Source organism: Neomonachus schauinslandi, chromosome X, assembly GCF_002201575.2.
Source record: "Neomonachus schauinslandi chromosome X, ASM220157v2, whole genome shotgun sequence".
NCBI classification, from domain to species: Eukaryota; Metazoa; Chordata; class Mammalia; order Carnivora; family Phocidae; genus Neomonachus; species Neomonachus schauinslandi.
Genome location: NC_058419.1, coordinates 109,172,484 through 109,192,978, shown reverse-complemented (window position 1 = coordinate 109,192,978; position 20,495 = coordinate 109,172,484). Strand labels below are relative to the sequence as shown.

Here is a 20,495-nt window from a genome sequence, read left to right as displayed (position 1 = left end):
ATGGTATAGCTTGGACCCTTTTCAGTCCAGTGTATGAGGAAGGTCCCCTGTTTACTTTCTTTAACAAGTAATCAGTCACTAAGTATTGAACAGTTACTGTGTTTAAGGCATTGTGCTATGTGCTGGAGATACCACAGTAAACTACAGAGAAATTTCCCCTGTGAAATTTACATTCTAGAAGAGGGGTAGAATTCAAGCAACTAATTTAATAAGTACTTGTTTGACTATAAATGGCATGCTATGAAGAAAAACTACAACAGAAAATGAGAACAAATACAGAGAAACCCAACCTAGAATAAGAGGTCAAGGAGAGCATCCCTGAAGAAATGACATTTTCACTTAGCTCTCAAGGGTGTATGTGAATTTAGCAAGAGAAGAGGAGAGGAAAATCAGAGAAGGACAGAGTCCTGGGTACCAGATGAAGAAAATGTTTCAAAGAAGGGAGTAATCCTCTGCATCAAATGCTACAGATAGGTCAGAAAAGTCAAAGGTTCTAAGAATTGTCTATTGGATTTAGTAACATGAAGGTGCTAGTGAACTTGACAATAGCAGTTTTGGTATAGTTTTGGGGGCAAGAGCCTAATCAGAGAAGGTTCAAGAAAGAGCGAGGAGGAGATTCCACATAAAAGTGGGATCCTACACTATTTGTCTTTCTGTGTCTGGCTTATTTCATTCAGCATAATGTCCTTCAGATTCATCCATGTTATCACAAATTTAGAATTTCCATCTTTTTATGGCTGAATAATACTCTGTTGTATACATATACCACATTTTCTTTATCCACTCATCCGTTAATGGACGCTTAGATTGTTTTCATGTCTTAGCTATTATGAATAATGCTACAATGAGTATGGGAGTGCATATATCTCTTTGAGATACTAATTTCATTTTCTTTGGATATATACCCAGAAGTAGGGTTGCTGTATCATATGGTAGCTCTGTGTTTTGTTTTTGTTTTTGTTCTTGTTTTGAGGAACCTCAATACTGTTTTCCATTTTATACTTGAAATTTGATAGTAGATCTGAAGTGTTTTCACCACACATATCCACACATACAAATGGTAATCATGTGAGGTGAAGGATGTGTTAACTGGATTGTGGTCATCACTTCACAATGTATATGTACATTAAGTCATCACATTGCACACCTTAAAAAATCATGTTGTACAGCCTAAATATATAACATTTTTATTTGTCAATCATACCTCAATAAAGCTAGAAAAAAAGGAGAGGAATTAGAGAATGAGAACATAAACAAGTTTTATATTCTAGGAGTTTTTCTGTAAAGGGGAGCAGAGAAATGAGGTGGTAGTTGAGTGGTACTTTGTTGGTGAAGAGAGGTGGTGTTTTTGTTTTTTAAAGGTTGGAGAAATTGCAGCATGTTTATTTGCTAATTGGAATCATTGGGTCGAAAGGGAAAAATTGATGCTGCAGGAGAAAGAAGCAAGCATTGCACAAGAGGTACTTTTGAGTAATTAAGAGGGACTAGAATCCAGTGAAGGGCCTAGTAATTTGGGATATCCCTAACATCTAGCATCCTTTCATTTCAAGCATTCAAAAAATTTTAATCAGTACCTGCTCTGGGTCAGTATCTTTGCCAGGAGCACTCATAACAAAGATACCTAAGACCTAGTTTCTGCCAAAAAGTAGAAAAACCTTTAACAGACAGATATAATACAGTATAATAATATATAAGAATACATATATACCAAAACACTATGAAAGAGCCCAGGAGAGTGAGCAGTTAGCTCTGCCAAAGGGCATTGTAGCATTTGCAAAAGCACCAAATATGCTTTATTATGTAAGGGAAATGTCAATTTATTTTCAAGTTTGTATAGTAATATTTTATTTTATTTTATTTTATTATGTTAATCACCATACATTACATCATTAGTTTTTTATGTAGTGTTCCATGATTCACTATTTGCGTATAACACCCAGTGCTCCATTCAGTACGTGCCCTCTTTAATACCCATCACCAGGCTAACCCATCCCCCACCCCCCTCCCCTCTAGAACCCTCAGTTTGTTTCTCAGAGTCCATAGTCTCTCATGGTTCATCTCCCCCTCTGATTTCTCCCACTTCATTTTTCCCTTCCTACTATCTTATTTTTTTTAACATATAATGTATTATTTGTTTCAGAGGTACAGATCTGTGATTCAACAGTCTTGCACAATTCACAGCGCTCACCATAGCACATACCCTCCCCAATGTCTATCACCCAGCCACCCCATCCCTCCCACCCCACCCCCCACTCCAGCAACCCTCAGTTTGTTTCCTGAGATTAAGAATTCCTCGTATCAGTGAGATCATATGATACAGTAATATTAAAACATAGCAATTTCATTTTAAAACAAGTACTTTAAATCATTATAAAGTACTCCGTCATTGACAGTATTCTTTTTTTAAAAGATTTTATTTATTTATTTTTATGTATTTTAGAGAGAGAGAGAGCACAAGTGGGGGAAGGAGTAGAGGGGGAAAGAATCTCAAGCAGACTCCACGCTGAGCATGGAGCCTGGTGCCAGGGCTCGATCTCATGACCCCAAGACCATGACCCGAGCTGAAACCAAGAGTTGGACACTTAACTGACTGAGCCACCCAGGCACCCCTCATTGTCAGTATTCTTAAAATTATATTTAGTGTTCTATTTGTGTTTAATTACAGCTAAATATAGTTCATAATTTAAAAAACTACTTGCCATCAACTTCAGAATAAAATTCAAACAAAATCCAAAAATAAATATCTTTCAACTCTACATTTATTAGAATACAGTAAGAAATACAGTGCACAATTCCTGCCTGTATGGAAATCCAAGTTAGAAAGCTCCAGATGTACAAACAGATATAAACAGCCAAGTAACAAAATAGTTCAACTGTGAGACCCTAGCACAGAGATGTCACAAGGTTTATGAGAGGGTATCAAATGTACTCTACAATTAATAAATGTTTTATGCTTGGAGGAATAAAAAAATTAAGAGGAAGTGGTCAGCAAAATTTTTAATAGGGCTCTTTTTTTTTTTGCTGTATTCTTGACTACTATTATTAATTTTCATCATGAATTAGTAAATACAAGTGTCACTACCTAAAGAGATGTCTTAAAATTTTTCAGAGTATTTTTCAGAGATTTATTATTAGTATATGTACATTTCCATAAGGAATGAGTCAAATGTGTTTAATAAGCCTTTAAAAGTCATTACAAACATAAAAATACTTTGCATATATTAATAATAGTGTACATTTGACCTAAATCTAAAATAATGCTTATAGTACTCTTTTTTTTTTTTTTGACTAGTAGTACTGTAGCAAACACCATAAATTTCTTTTTCCATTTGAACTTTGCTGTTTTGTGAAATTACAATACTGCTATACCCGTGCAGTGGCAAACATTTCCATGCTGCAATCAAAGATCTCTGTATTTGGAATTAGAAATAATCTAAGCCATTCTCCGTTTTTCAATTTGCCAAGGACTGCGGTTTATATGAGCGTTTCCTCATTCTCTTTTATTAAATCTGTTTCAATATTTCAGCACAATAAAAAAATTTATAAAAGGAGTAATACTTATAAGCAACATTCTCTCTTATAACTAAACAAATAATACTTTTAAAAATAGGTATTTTTACTTGCATTGCTAAATTCAGAGCTTTATAACTAGTAAAAAGCAAAAGCCTGATGTCCTCCAAAAGTGAATTTTAATTAAGATTTTTATCTCAGTTTTTTGTTTAATTCACTACCTTTTTCTCAATTTTATGTTAGCAATATACAGTATACTCTACTAAAAAATCACCAGTGTTTAATCTTCTGCAAATTTTTTCCTATAGTTAGTAATATAACCAGGCATATCAAAAGCTTAATTACATGCCTCAATGACTTAGCTCCTTGAGAATCTCAGAGAAGATGACCTGAAATACAACGAATACAGTTATTTATTTCATATTCTATGCATGAAGTATGTTTCTTCTTGGCTTTGTGCATATGTATTTGCCTCCAAACAACTAATCAATTCTTTAAAAAGTATCAAACTACTTTATATATACATATAATGACATCTAGAGCAAGTAAAACAACTGCTTATTAATTGGATTGTTCACTTTCCAAAAGATTTTCTTGGTGACATGCAGAAACAGTTTAGGGCTGTTACTTGCTTCAGTTTCAGTGCACACATGCTGAAATGGACTTTACTTGAAAAACCAGATTCTAAAGAAATAAGTTGTAGGAGTTTCGAAAACAAAGAATTCAGAACATTGAAAATCTGGAGGATTGATTCTGCCAAGCAGTTGAATAGACATGACAAAACTAGACCTTTCCTAAAAGCTTTACCCAACCCTGGGAGGGCAGGATATATTGACCTGCATCAGCTCTCCCAAAGCTCTCCCTTGTAAAAGTGCAGAGATCTACTCCATGAGAATTTTGGAATCTTAGGTGATTGTTTTTAAAGTCGTTTGCACACCTTGAAAGGAAGCCACTTTTAAATAAACACTGCATTTTTTGACTCATTAATAATTTTATCACATCCAGTTCATTCTCAGACTTTCAAAGAGCTTAGCAAAATATACTAGGTAAACTCTATCATTATAAATCCATAAGGTTACATTTTCCTTAGGAACAGAATTAGAAGTCTCCTAACAGAATTTTTTTTTTTTAAATACAGGGACCGATCATAGTAATTGATCATGAAATTTAGCTGGGCAAGAAAGGAAATGAAGAGGATATACAGTGACCTAGAGGTGTTGGAAGGTGGGAAGATCAATAGATTAAGGAGGAGGATATTTGGACTTGGAATGCTGTAGGGATGGCACTAGAAATACAGGATGGTAGTTGAAAAGTGGGATACTAGAAGGGATTACAGCCTTTGCAGTTGACAGGTTAAGCATATGACCACAGGAGTGGATGGAGGAGAGAACCTCAAGAAACTGAGAGACCAGAATATTGGATGGTGAATATTGAAGTTACCAAGAATTATGGAGTTTTTAAAGCGGTGTTGAAGTGCCTGGGTTTCAACCCTGGTACTACACACGTCCCAACTCTGTGTCCTTGGGCCAGTTACATAACCTGTCTCAGTTTCTTCATCTAGTAAAACGAGAGTAATGATAGTATATTTCTCATAACTATGAGGATTAAACAATTTAATACTTATAAAACCCTTAGACAGTTTTTGGCATATGGTAAATGATATATAAGTGTTCAGTAGTATTATCACAGGCATCATAAGCATCATTATTAGGATCCAGTCCCGTGTGAGTCTTGGCTTTTCATTCATTTAAGATTTATTAAGCAGTTATTATATACCAGGCATTTTGCTAGGTATCCTTTTTAAACCTTTGTATGATTTTCTTTGGCTCTTTTGTGCTTCAGGAATTCCAAGTTGATCAAAAATAATGCACCGCAGCCTCACCAAAAAGTTATCCTTGAAGTCTATGCCATGAGTTCTGCTTGCTAAAGTAAAATGCTATTTAGTAAGAATACAAACAGAGGGAAACAGGACAGGCCAAAGCAGTGATTACTTGGATCTGGAAACTAGACTTGTTCACAATAGCAAAAAAGATGCTTGGGAGGGCAGACCCAGTTATAGGCCATAAACAGGAATCTAGCCATATTGCTGAAGCATGGTGGTATATCCAAAATGTATTGTGACAGGAGTTAAGACGCAGTGAAGATGAGAAGTTAGCATTGTAGCATTCCAACATGCCACAGTGGGTTAATGTCCTTGCAGGCAGGTTAAACACAAGAGGCTACTATCTTGGAGACTGACTATCAAGATGTAGACACTTGGGCATTGGGGAATAAGGCAGAGATCCAGTGACTGAAGAGAAAGTGAAATTCCTAAAATAGTGATACTCTTTGTAAAGGGCCATACCCTTAAAATCTGGGGCTCCTAAGAGAGCAAACCTAGGCTGTTCTTTATTATTTATAAAAGGATGCCTTAAGATTGCATTATCACCTGGCCAATTGCCACAGGCAGTTTCACCTTCTGGCTCAAAACACACATTTTTCATCTACACAAATGCCAACCATAATGTTGCATATGAGTGAGTGTGTTTTGCAGACTGTAGCTAAAAATCAGTGTTAAGTATGAGCGGACATGGGGAAGAAAAACAATGTGATGTGAATTTTGTTCTCTGTGTTTAGGCAAGCTACGACCTATATCTATGCCAGTGGAATATAATTGGGTGGGGGACTATGAAGATCCAAATAAGATGAAGAGAGATAGTAGAAGAGGTAAGTGTTCTAGAATTTCAGTGTAGGCTGGGTTGTTGGAACAAAAAAGCAAATTTAAATGTTCTTTAAATAGGTTGTTATGGCTTCAGTGGAAAACTTCATTCTCTTATTGATTTTATGATACACCCAAACCGACTCAGATCGTTTGACTATCTTGATATGTTATTAAATAGATATCTTCTCTGAATGTCTCTTAAGGGATTCAGGGTAGATAAGTACAATGTAAAAAAAATAAATATCTGATTGTTATGTGAAAGTCACTATTTGGAAAACAACGTCAGAAGTGTGAAACTGCATAAAAGAATTAAGTTCAGTGAATAGGAAGAGTTTGTGATCAGTCCCCATTGGTCCGCAATGCAGCCTCACCACTTTTGTATATTAGTACAGTCTTAAAATGAGTATTGATGTACATGAATAAAGCTAATGGAAACTGGGCCAGTGACTCTAATGAAAACCATATAGAAATGGAAAAAAAAACACTTTGGTTTTTTTCTTCTGTTTGCTGTTCAGGGTTATCTTCGTACTTGGGGGTGGGCTACACTTGAAGTATCTACCAAAAGTAAGTTTTTATGTTCACTTATCCTGCTCTTGAGGTGAGCAGTAAAGAGAGCCACTGAAAGTCTCACTACTAAATGGGATTCGACCAGCTGTGGATATGGTGGGCTAATTCCGCTTTCTGAAATATAGAGCTATAAAGTTGTAGATAAAAAATAAAACAAAGCAAAAACTATTCATAGGGCCTCAGCTCACTAAGCTTCCTTCATAATATATTTAACTCATTTGCCTGTTATTTCTAACCGATGTACAGAATTTACTACACAGGGATAAGCAAGCATGAATATCTGCTTCATTAGTCTAGTTAACACTTATTTCATAGAGAGAACATTTCAGAAAATGTTGGTAAATACAGGAACATTGACAGATTCCTTTACATCTATGTATTCATTCCATTTTCCAAACTTTAGTTTCTAGCTTCATTTGTGTTATAGAATTAATCAAGAAAAAAAATAAAAAGAGAAACATATATGCTATTCTGAGTCACTGTTTTGGGATTTCATATGATGATGATATCTTGGGGGAAAAATGCTTATGAAGTTCTAAGTGTTGGCTATCAGTTTAAGCATAGATTCTATGAACTAAGTTTCCTGACTCTTGGTTCAAAATGTGGGCTTTAACTTCTCCAAGGATGCTAGTCTGTTATAGGTCAGTGTTTGTCATCGATTTTTAGCAGAATCCCCCTGAGGGAACTTGTTAAAAATTTTATGAGCCGCACACCCAGTGATTCTCATATAGTTGGTCCAGAGATAAAACTCAGAGAAATAATCTGTAGGCTATTTCTTATTGCCCTATGATCCCAAATGATTAAGATGCTCTATATTTTCACTACATAGGTATTTTATAAATTAAATCAAGTTACATTTCTGAAATGAAATCTAATAGCACAATCAGGGAAGAGTGGTAAATTTGGAATATCTGCATATTTATATTAGTGTATTTATCTCTTTTTATATAGAAAACTCCCTACTCCGATATATGAGCAATGAAAAAATTGCTCAAGAAGAATACATGTTTCAGAGAAACAGCAAAAAAGACACAGGGAAGAAGTCTAAAAAGAAGAGTGATAAGAGTAATAGCCCGACTCACTATTCATTGCTACCTAGTTTGCAAATGGATGCACTGAGACAGGACATCATGGGCACGCCTGTGCCAGAGACCACACTATACCATGTAAGTAAAAGTTCAAAGACTCTGTGCTATAGCTTCTATTGGGAGCCTGGCAAGTGACTCTTGTGGGTAAAGTCCAGGTTGCTTATCTTTATCCTATTGCCAGATTTTCACAAAAGATCGTAAGTTTAGAAATGTTTTTAAAAACCTTGATGGCTAGTTGATTTGTTCTTCAGGTCATATATTCAACGAGTTCATATGTTGTAGCAGGTTCGATTTTTTTAATGAAATAATATGCTCAGACTTGATGGAGAATAATTAATTAGCTGATTGATCACCTATAATAATAAACAGTAAATAGATAGCTATAAAATTCAACATTAAAGATAGGATTTTTGGGGCGCCTGGGTGGCTCAGTCATTAAGCGTCTGCCTTCGGCTTAGGACATGATCCCAGGATCCTGGGATCGAGCCCCGCATCGGGGTCCCTGCTCAGCCAGGAGCCTGCTTCTCCCTCTCCCACTCCCCCTGCTTGTCTTCCCTCTCTCACTGTCTCTCTCTCTCTGTCAAATAAATAAATAAATAAAAAGATAGGATTTTTAATATGTTCATGAGCATTTCTTATGTGCTAGACTTGGAGCATGGTGCTCAAGGTAAAAATGAGAATACATAGATAGCACATTATTATATGGAAGGGGAAACTGGGCCAGTGACTCTAATGAAACTTAGGATCTTTTAATCTGTCAGTGCAGTGCAGTGCAGTGCAGAAGGTGTACCATCTAGGTATACAAGTTGTGAAAGATCTAATGGCTTCTACTTGAGTTACTTTTCTGAGCCTATCTTTTAAATCATCTGCTTAGTTATTCCAAAGCTCTCTCATAAAACTAGAGTGTAGAAAAACATTTTCATTTATTTGGGTGGAAGTAGGAGAGCAATAAGCACTTCTAGGTGCTCATTCTCTACCCTCCCCAAGCCTCTTCCTCTCTAAGAGATAGTGCCCATGTCAAAAGTTGCTCCCCTAAGTGACTGACAAATCAAATGATTATATTTGCCACAGTTATTTGTAGTCAGTCTGAAATCAGTACTCTTAGCTGTATGAAGCTGTCGGTAGTCAGAAATTCTGTCTGAATACTGAGCTCCCTCTAGAATCTGGTGCTCCAGTCATAAGTAATGTTGTCCAAACAAAGACCTAAACATAAGGGACAGCTGGTCTGTTTGAGAGGGAGGTTGGTAGTGGGAAATGAGGCTGCAAAAGAAAGAAGAGGCCACTTCACCCAGAGCATGTAAACTATTAAAAGAGTTTGGATTTATCCTAAGAGGAGAAGTAAGCCATTGAAGGCACATTTAAACACTCAGCCTTTGCCATCCTGTCAAGCACATCTGGACAGCAGTAGACTGTATGAGGAAGGAAAATAGATGAATCTTGTGGATTTTGACTTATTAATTTATGGAAGATAGTAAATGGTGAATCAAACTGGTAATGAGGAATATCCTGAGGATTGAGTATTATAGAGGAGTATAAATTGTTACCACTTTTCTGAAGGGCATTATTTAGTTTTATGTATCAAGAACCAAGTCTAGTAACTTCACTTCTAGAAGATTATTCTAAGAAAGAAATCAGTTCACTTTTGCCTCCTACTTTTATTATGTGACCTGAGTCTGTAAGAAGGTATTTCCCACATAGGTGATATCTATCCCAACTAACTTTTGACAGAGGAACAGCATACAGTAAGGAATATTGTTAATTGTTGGGGTGGGGGAGAGTCCTCCCATGTAATACTGACCCACTAATCCCAGAGTAGAAGGCTTGACACTTTCTAACTCTATTCTCTGATTTAAAAGAAGCTAAATAATTGTTAGCCCCAAAGTGCATGCCTAACCAATGTTCAAATGCCTATAGCCAATGCTCAAGAAGAGAAAACAGTAGGGGGTTTTCACTAGGCTCTAAGTTCCCTTGAGGACCTTACAAGCCTTGTGCTTATTTAGTACCTTCATGGTTATCAAGGGAGCTTGACCACATTTGTTGTCTTTCAAACTTCACAACAACCACATTGGCAAATGACAAAACTCAAACTCAGAAAGGTTAGGTGATTTACCCAGAACTGTGTTGCAAAAAAGTGTGAGAGTAAGGACTAGAACCCAGATCACCCACTTTGAGTGGTCTTTGCACACTCTACCCTGCTTCTCTATGCATGGTAGGCATTCCTACCTATGCTTTAATGACTGCATGAATTTTGAAAAAGCTTGACTTTAAGAAACATGTGCCTTCATATGTTGATTTTAATAACATTTTCAGTATCTGGGTTGACTTGTACCCACATTTCTCTTTTGCTCTGTGTTACTATTTTTTATTAACTCCAGAAAAACATACAGATCTGCTGCTGTTATAAAGCACAAGTAGCTCTTTGGCATAATCTATTGCTGAGACTATGGAGTATTGTAGTTAAAATTGTCTGGACCTTGAAGGCAAAACAGCGTATGCTTATATGATTGTTTCTTATACTTCGTAGGAATTTGTGGTTTTTTAATCTGTTTATGCACACCTATTTAAAAATTAAAGGATTTTTCCTTACATTAAATTGTCCCTAAACACAAGATCAATATCAATATTTAATCACCTTCATGAGGAACCACTAATCATTCTTACCAGTTATTCCTTTGGATAACACAACCATTTTTAAGTGGAAGAAGACTCTGAAGATTGAGTCCTGAGTTTCATAGGCTGCTATTTCTCCTGTGATATACTAGCTCCCTATGGTCTGAGTTCACATTTAGACAAAATTTAGTTGAATTTAATAGCAGAATTATATCAACATTAAATACCCTTTAAACAATTTACAAAAAAACTGTATTGTGTATGTGGCAGGGGAGGGGAAGGGAGGTTTCCCATAAACAGACCTAGATTATAATCCCCATTGGTCTATTTTGGAAAGCAGCCCAATAAAAATACACAAAGCAAGGCACATACAGTTTGATTTCACTGTTTGACTCATTCCTCTTAGCAATTATAGCAGAAATGTATATATATTAATAAAGAAAATTGAGAAGTTTATGGTATTATAAAATATAGTTTTTTATTAATTCCATATATTTGTTATTCCGGTATGCATATTTTTCCTTAAATTGTTTAAAAGGAACTCACTCACTATGTTCTGACTACCATGATCATCCACTAGTCTTTGCCATCTCTTTCCTTTGTTGACATGCTCTGCCTTGTACTGCATCTGCTTTTACCCCTCTCCCCTTCCCCCCCCAGTGACTCCCATCTAAACCTGAAATTACAGAAGGGCTTTGCCTAATCACTACCCTCTAAACTAAAAAAGCTTCTCCTATTAAAGTCTCTTAGCACCCTCTATATTTTCTTCAAAACCTTTTTTATGATTTGCAATTATATACTTATTTATGTGATTATCTGCTTAGTGTCTTTCTCCCTTGTACATAGTAGGGAGGGCATGTCCATGTTCATGACAAGAAAGGAAAGTTTTTCCATTTTGTTCAGCACTGTATTTCAACACCTAATATAAGCATAGTATCTTACAAATGCTCAGTAAACATGAGACAAATAAATGAGTGAGTGAGTGAATGTGACAGGAACTTCACTGTCCTTCTCAGGATCTCTCTCAGTTGATGTCCTCAACATGCAAACAGCTACGTCAGGTCCTGCCCAGCACAAACAGGCCTTCAGGGGGAGTGTAATTGTAGTGGAAATTGCCAGGAACTTATTAAACTTATTACCATAGTCTCAGTGTCCCATGTGCCTGGGGAAAGCCTTCAGACTCTGAATATCTAGTCATGTTTACCTAGTCCTTATTACTAAATTCTTCCTTGGTTTATCGATTAACGTTCCATTTCACTCCAACAACTGGAACCTTGCCCTTACTGGCACCTCTGCCAAGGAGCATCTGTCTTGGTTTCTGCTACAGAAGACAGACCATGTGCAACCTCCCTCTGGCTACCCACCCATTTAAAAGAGTATTGGAAGCACTTGGTAACTTACACTTACCATGTTGGGCTTCCAATCAAAGCAGGTCCCAGTTTGCCCCTTTAATCAGAGTGATATACAGGACTTCCCTGCTTCACGGGTGCCACTAGGGCAAGAGGATTAGTTCCCCCTCAGTCCCCACCCCACCTCCTCTACTCCGGCTCAGTTTCAGTTCCAGCTTGTACTTGCTTTCTCCATATCACTGCCCATATCCTTAGGGAGGTCACAATATACCTGTCAGCCAAGTATGTTAGGGTATTTTTCAAAAGAGTGTAACTTTATATTACCTACTCACTGATTCTCTGAAAATGCAGGAGTTGTTAGCTGTCAAAGCCCTCATCTGACCTTGAGAGCATAGGAAGAAGAGGCAGGCAGCAGTGTGTAAGGGAGAGAGAGAAAGGGAGAGGGTGGAGGGAGAGGGAGGGAGACAGAAATTCAAATGTAGTGATAAAAGCTTTTAGATAAAGACTTTAGATAAAGAATGACTAGATTCAGGTCTTTTTTTTTTTCCTTAATAAGATATACATATGACAACTTGCTCTCACGTTAAAGCTGCTAAACTAAATCCATAAATAAAATAATAACTTATTTTAAATCTACAAGCTGAGATGCCAAAACAAGTAAAATTTGATTATGGATCCAGGCAACATGCAGGTGTACTTTCATAAACTGATTAATGTGATTTTAGATGGCTTATTTAAAACAGATTTAGAGTAGGTGTTCAAAAATCTGGATAATCTTTTCATAACATTCCAACACTTATGTGGTTTGTCTTAGTTATTTAGGATATAATGGCAAACATTCAGTTGTTGTTTTACTCCTGATAAATACTTTTAGCCATCCTCATCAACTTGTGAAGGTATTTTTGGTGAAACTCCTGGAAGAAGGAGGTGGGGAGCCGTTAAAAGACATTTTTTTAACTTTACAAGTAGATGAACATTATGAAACAGACACTCTTTTAAGTAATTTACAAATCTTAACTCATTTCATCCTCATAACTGCCCTATGAAGAAGGTGCTGGTGTTATCCCCATTTTATAGATTAGGAAGCTGAGGCACATGGATTAAATAAATAGTAAGTGGTAGAGCTGGGATTTGAACATTAGCAGTCTGCCTCTTAGCATACTATGTTGCCCCTCAAAAAAAAAAATAACATAATTTAACAGAAACTCTATAGCAGTTCTAGTAGTGTCAACCATCTGTAAATCCAAATCTAAGTGCTGTGGAATATATATTAAGTAATAATAATATTGCAAGTGCTGCTACTAATAGTAGCTGACATTTATTGATTGCTTTGCTAAGTTCCTATGCTAAGAAGTTATATACATTATCTTATTGAATCCTCAAATTGACCTTGTGAGGTTGCTACTATTATTATATCTATTTTACAGAACTGAAACAGAGAGTTTACCTTACTTGTGGTCACACAGCTAGAAAATAGCAAACTTGAAATGTGAATTCAAGCAGTCTGGCTCCAAGTTTCACATTTGTAGATGAAAAAAGCCATTTCTACCCATAAGTATTTTACCATCTATTAGAGAAGACAGAGCTATTATTATCACAATGAAGCGAAGTATGCTGTATTGTCAGGATATAAACATTTATAATTAAATTTATCTGTAGTCATAAACGTTGGTTTGTCTAATTGCTACTGGACTTGGCTGCATTGTTTCAGGATCAATGGAACTAAAATAAAACTAAATTTTAGTGGCTAAAAAGCCATCTCTGACCTAACAGTTGTTTATAACAACCACTTTCTCTGCATTTTGACTTTACCCACCTGGACAACAGCCGTAGTACAGTGTGACCTGATGTTTCTCTTCACCAGGGTGCATGCAGACATGTTAGATATCCACTGTAAACATTATTGTATTCATATTTGTATGTACTCTCTGATTCTTATGGATGACTTGATTATTTCTAGAGTGTTAATGTCAAATTCAGTAAAGCCCTGCATACCGTGAAAAGCATTTTCTATTGGGCCATTTTACTAGAGCAGTGATTCTCCACGTATAGGCTGTCCTTGGCAAAGGGCTCCTGGTGGCTGAGACTTGATACAGAAACGGAGTTCCTTTCTTTGATTCTTAGGGGCAAATAACACATAAGTACATAGACTTTCATTTTTACCTGTGACTAGATATTGCTTACTAATAACCTACTACTTGATTTTAAAAGGTTATAAATTGAATAATTATAAAATAATGCATTAATAGAATTTACCGAATATTCTAGTTCACTGTTTCTCCAAAAAGTCTCATATCCATGCAACTGATGGTGCAGTCACGCTCTTACTGCACAAGCACAAGTGTAGATGGTTTGGGTTCCCACCATTTTCGGGAGGAATGCTATAATGATATGTCATTTGGATTTGTTTTAAGTTATCTGTAGTTTTCAGATGCTGTTTCTTTTTCATTATAAACTATCGTTAGACTTCATCACTTTTGGTTTTCGTTTGTTTTAGTTTGCTTGCTTTTACCGTGTAGCATTTTGTGATTCATATTACTCACAATTTTCTAAAAATGATACTATGAATCATCCATACCCAACAGTACTTGCATAGTCATAAAATGGGGACCAATGGACCATGGGATCTGTTAGTGTATCTTAGGGGGCCACAATCAAAAACTGTTAAGAAGCCCTGATTTAGACTGAAGCCAGTCTTTTCAGTTTCATGTGTGAACAAATGTGGGTTTCATTCTGCTAGTTCCTGGTTAGATAATGGCTACCAGGAAGCAAAACACAAAATCTGGCTTCATTAGAAAGGCATCATGCAAAACAGGACTCAAAAGAATTGAATCAGGAATTTATTAAGTTGAAATTTATTAAGTTTAAATCTTATTACAAATTCCTCGTTGCCTTTGAAAAAATAAAATGAAACCTAAATTGTGATGAGAGGTCTTTGACTTGGTTGTTAAGGTCAATATTTGGGGACGTACCTGCCTTGATCAGAGAAGTCAAAGAAGCCCCATTCTCTCATGTTGTAGACCTATGTCTTCCAGCTTTATTCAGAAAAATATCCTCAAATTTTGTTGGCAGTAGGCCTTTTTTGCTCCCATAATCGTCTTTTAATCGATTTATTCATAATTCATTTAATCAAGCATCTCAAGTTTAATGATAAAACTCCAGTTAAAACTATTTTACCCCTAGAACTCTTTAAAGCCTCTTCTGACTGAAGAATTATAATCTATATCACATTATTTTCTTCACCCAACTCCTAAATATATTATACCCCCTTGACAGTTTTAGCACCCCCTGATTCCACAATACAAGCCTAATGGTTTGCTGTATACCCAAATGTCATACAAAGATTCCTCTTAACAAACTCTATGTCTGCGTCTCTTGGCCCATATCTTATATGAGAATGAAGTATAGGGCACAGTTAATGACTACCGTTACATTCTAGTTTCTTGAAGAAAACTTTTCCTAGAACAGTGTTAAATTGTTTGCAGCCTCCATGGACCCTTCATTGGCTTTTGGCTCAGACAGCAACTGGAAGTGGGCCAAAGTACACAAACTCAACCTAGAGTCTCAGTTCTAAATGATATTGCTAAATCTGTTTTTTAACATCTCTGCAAATATCAGGCTAGGCCAAGAACAAGATGCTAATAGACCTGAACCCAAAACCATCTGGAATGTTGAGAAATAGATCAGTGTTTCAGTTCCTTTTCTTAATGTGCAAATAATTTTAAATTAACTGGATGCAAACTTTCCTGCTATAAGAAATAGGAGATTAAGTTATCTTCTCATACTTTATTTTACTGTCATAAATTTGGAGTGGCCTTGAGATAGTGGTTCTTGTATCTAACCACCTCCGAGTAAGAGGGCTCAACATTAAAGAAGAGGATTGCCTTTTCTAAGATTCAGATGGCCAAGAATAATGCTGTACTTCTAGAACATGAGCTTGAAGTCAGCTGTATAAACCTAAACACATTTATGAACCTCAGTTTCTCATCAGTAAAAAGAGGATAATACTTACCTAACCTGGCTGTTTCACCATTACATCATACAGTGTATATGAAGTTTTTTTCCACTGTGCTGGGCACATAGTAACTATTCTTTTTTTTTTTTAAAGATTTTATTTATTTATTTGAGAGAGAGAGAGCACATGAGAGTGGGGAGGGTCAGAGGGAGAAGCAGACTCCCTGCCGAGCAGGGAGCCCGATGCGGGACTCGATCCAGGGACTCCAGGATCATGACCTGAGCCGAAGGCAGTCGCTTAACCAACTGAGCCACCCAGGCGCCTCCATAGTAACTATTCTTAATGCCATATGGAAAAGAAATTAATTCATCTACATGGAGGGGAATTTACTTCCTGATGAGCAAATCAGAAAGCTTTCTAGGACTAAAACATACGTCCTCTTTGGGCATTAACGAGTGTATCAGTTAGGGTTCAATCAGGGAAGAAGAAGCACTAAGTAACATGGAAGAAAGGACTAGATCCTACTCAGCTAAGGAGCTGGTTAAGATGCCTCAGCAGAGTCAGTGGTCGTGAAGAAAATCTGGATGTGAAGCCAGGGAGAGCAAGATAAACTAGAACCCATGAGCACAAACTGGAACCCTGCCTCCAACGTCAGCAACAAAGCTGGTTGGTGCCTTCCGCCATGGAGATTCACAGGCTCCTGGTCCGGGACTTGGGAGAGCTGAGGTTGTGGGCCCAGCTGCCGAGCCATACCAACAAGCAGCAGAACAGTGACAATGTGGGTGAGTGGCAGCAGTGGGTGACATCCTGTGCCAGCCTTCAGGGCATCAGGCTGCCGCTGCCCTTGTTGTCCAAAATTCATGCAAATTGATTTGTGGCCCTAGCTAGACCCATACAGAGAAGGGAATTGTGAGACACGTAGTTCCCGCTTTGCCAAATTGACACAGCAGGAAGCCACCACATTGAGGTGTCCTTTTCTGTGGCCACTGTAGGTGCCTACCATGTAAAATCTGCTTTGCAAATTCTCTAGTGACAGTCTGCACAAGAATCAGCGGTCATGTGAAAAATTCTAAATTATCATAAATCTGGAGTGGACTCAAGGTACAGCCCACCTCTATGAAGGTATCTTCCCTACAGCCTACTGACTTAATTTTCCAAAGCATATATTGGAAAATATAACTTTAAATTGTCATTTATCTATCTTCAATCAAGAGACTGACTAATAGAAGCAATAATTAAGATAACACGTCTAATTTACCTAAAGAGGTTTCTACTCAATACAGTGTATTCCCCAATTCCTCAAAGAATTCCTTTGCATACTCTGAGGAGGAGTACCTCGACCATGTTACCTGAGCCAGTTGCTGACCCTCCTTCACGTAGTTGCGTTTTAGCATCACGTCCTCATTTTTTATCAGACGACTGCCATGAGAAACAGCCATGTGAAATCCACTTCTTTGTTTGCCATAAAAATATTTTTAAGGCTACTGTGTTTTCTACTCCTTTGTGCACCCCCATATATGTTTTTATAAATGGGTAAGAGCTTTGACTCCCTGTGATAACAGTGTATGTGGAGTATCTGCTACAGTGTCCAGTATTCTTAGTATCTTTCCTCCAACCGTACTCCCAAAATGTCCACACCAGCAGGTTGAGAAGAAGCCCGACCTCATCTAGGTGCATTTAAGGCAACCAGTACCGGGGAAGTGGCAGCACACATCAGGCCCGGTAGAAATCTAATTTTTCATATCTGAGCTTGCATAAATTGCTTTCTTTCTCTTACTCAGTTTTCTCATTTACAAGATGAGCATAGCACTGCAGAGAGGACTCGGGAAAATGCCATCTAAATTGATAGCATAATGATGATTTGATTCCTGCTGCAAACACAGAATTTAAAAAAAAAAAAAAAAAACCTTCCCATCAAGTCCTTTTTTCCCTTCTGTTAGATAAAAACAGTTTTGCTTTCTTAGTCGCAAAATCATGTCCCACTAGATGGTTCAGAATGGAAGAGAAAGGGCGCCTGGGTGGCTCAGTTGGTTAAGCGACTGCCTTCGGCTCAGGTCGTGATCCTGGAGTCCTGGGATCGAGTCCCGCATCGGGCTCCCTGCTCGGCAGGGAGTCTGCTTCTCCCTCTGACCCTCCCCCCTCTCATGTGTTCTCTCTCTCTCATTCTCTCTCTCAAATAAATAAATAAAATCTTTAAAAAAAAAAAAAAAGAATGGAAGAGAAGGAAGAGTATGACTTATCTTTCTCAATTATTTTATTATAAAGTGAATTGCATATAAAGTGACTTTTAAAACTTTCTAAATTTAACTTTTATTTTTATCCAGTATTCCCTTTGAAAGATTTTCTGATAAGAAAAAAAAAAATCTCCAGATCAAGAAAACTGCAGCAAAACTAGCAGATGTAGAAACATTTGAAGTGGTCGTCTTAGAGAGTTTGCCTACTCTCTAAAAGCAAAAATCTCAGAATAAAAGCTTGATATAAACATACTCTTAGCCATGAAGGTATTTAGATAAAAGCTAGCATTCTTGGAATGAATTATACTGACATGGCAAGAATTTCATGATGAGAAAATCTGTACAATATATGAGAGCAACAAACCTAAATATAAAGGTATCCAGAAAAAGCTGTTAGTTTTCATATTCTTCTAAGTAAAGCCAGTAAGTCAATAGCCAGGAAAAATTTTCAATAATTATGATTCAGTCATGTCATTGCTGACAGCATTATCATGCCATATACTGTGGCCTCATTTGAGATTCTTAGGTTTTGTGCGTTCTTCATAGAGGTGATTATTTTTATATTATTTATTTCTCTATTTTCTTTTACATATAATTTATTCCCCTGTCACTGAGTAGTCTTCAGAAGGAAAATCTGGTTCCCTGTTTTTCCTCGTTGTAAACATTTCTCTGTCAGAAAAGATGGGCAAGACTACCCTGATTTCTCTGACACCCAGATGTCGACAGTTTGTCAAATAGAAGTGTCAGAAGCAGGGACTGCCCTAGTTCTGCTTTTCACGTGTTTAGACTTTCTGTCTCTGTCTCGTGCAAAATCTATGTTAATCGTACACATTAGTCAAGCACCCAAAAATAGCTGTATTTAATGTGGCTGGCGATAAGTTATTTCCATACCTGGTAGAGCTTAAGCGTAAACTTAAGTACCTTTCAATGAATAATCTAGCATTAAGTGTTAAGACTGACACTGATTGTGGGTATATATAATTCTTAAAACGTCAATAATTGGATGCACATTGGTGACTAGCCATTTTTCCCTTATTTTTTTTTTAAAGATTTTATTTATTTATCTGAGAGAGAGAATGGGAGACAGAGAGCATGAGAGGGAGGAGGGTCAGAGGGAGAAGCAGACTCCCCGCCGAGCAGGGAGCCTGATGCGGGACTCGATCCCGGGACTCCAGGATCATGACCTGAGCCGAAGGCAGTCGCTTAACCAACTGAGCCACCCAGGCGCCCCCATTTTTCCCTTATTTTTAAGTCAGAATCATGTACAATTAGTGATCTGTGAGATATTCTCAGAGCATCTGGTCCATATCCCTGATGTTGCAGATGAAGAAATAGAGGTCAAGAGTAGTTCAGTGACTTGACTGCAATCATAGAGCTGGAATATGGACTAGAATATGAAGAACTAGAAGTCAGGTCTCCTGATTCCCACCCCAGTGTTCCTGCAGTGGTATCAAGCATTCCATTCTTGCTGAAGTGTGGGCATTCGAAGTGTGTCACTCCAGCCGGTGTGTTGAGAATAAACTGAAGGGGCTGAGGTAAGTGTGGAAGCAGAGAGACAAGATAGGATCTGGTCGATTCCAGTGAGAGATGATAGTGGCTTAGCCCTGGGCTCTAACGTGGAAGTGGTCAGGAGGGGTTGGACTGTGGATATGTTTTGCAGGGAGAGTGGACAGGATGTGCTGACAAATTGCATACGAGTTGCCATAACACATAGCCTCAGTGTCCTGCACACATAGGTGGTCAGGAACTGTTTGATTCATGCTTTCAACAGATAATTATATGTCAGGTCCTGTGGTATGACCTGAGTATAGCCTGGTGAGCTAAAGCAGATGGCTTCTGCCTTCATAGAAACTAATGCAGTAGTTGGAAACCACATCTTGAAAAAGTGAAACAAGTAATTTTAAGGCATTGCATAATAATCAGCAGTGTATCAGGTGAAAAATTGCATAACACAATGAATCAGCTCCAAGAGATTTCTCCTGTGTAAAGAATTAGTGGAGATGCAGGCTTGCCTTATTTGGATCACTGATTCCTTCATCAGTATTGACATAGGGTTTTTTAATTGCACTGAGTTCAATTAACACTGTTAATAGGTTTGAATAAAATGTGATTGCAGTCTCATCCTTGTCTAACTTGGTTGAGTCTTATTACCTTTCTGTACCTTAGTTTCTATCTAATTTGCAAAATTAAAATGTTAACATGAGAGCTCGTCTCATGAAGATATTATGATTAATGGTCACCCCCCCCAAAAAAGAAAAACCTTGCAAATCTTTTTTTTTTTTTTAAGATTTTATTTATTTGACAGAGAGAGACACAGAGAGAGCAGGAACACAAGCAGGGGGAGTAGGGGAGGGAGAAGCAGGCTTCCCGCGAAGCAGGGAGCCCGATGTGGGGCTCAATCCCAGGACCCTGGGATCATGACCTGAGCCGAAGGCAGATGCTTAACGACTGAGCCACCCAGGCGCCCCACAAATCTTTATT

The 20,495-nt window shown here is 37.5% G+C and overlaps 1 protein-coding gene across 4 annotated transcripts in view; it reads left to right on the top strand.

Moving 5' to 3' along the window:
• The window catches only part of CNKSR2 (connector enhancer of kinase suppressor of Ras 2), a 273,654-nt gene that overhangs the window by 181,768 nt on the left and 71,391 nt on the right, over positions 1–20,495 (top strand). For 2 of the 4 annotated variants that reach the window (XM_021682283.1, XM_021682269.1), the window contains 2 exons: positions 6,127–6,216; positions 7,730–7,944. In XM_021682283.1, coding sequence (XP_021537958.1) covers positions 6,127–6,216; positions 7,730–7,944 — 305 coding nt within the window. The remainder of the gene's footprint in view (positions 1–6,126; positions 6,217–7,729; positions 7,945–20,495) is intronic. The other 2 variants (XM_021682287.1, XM_021682276.1) reach the window with 1 other exon arrangement.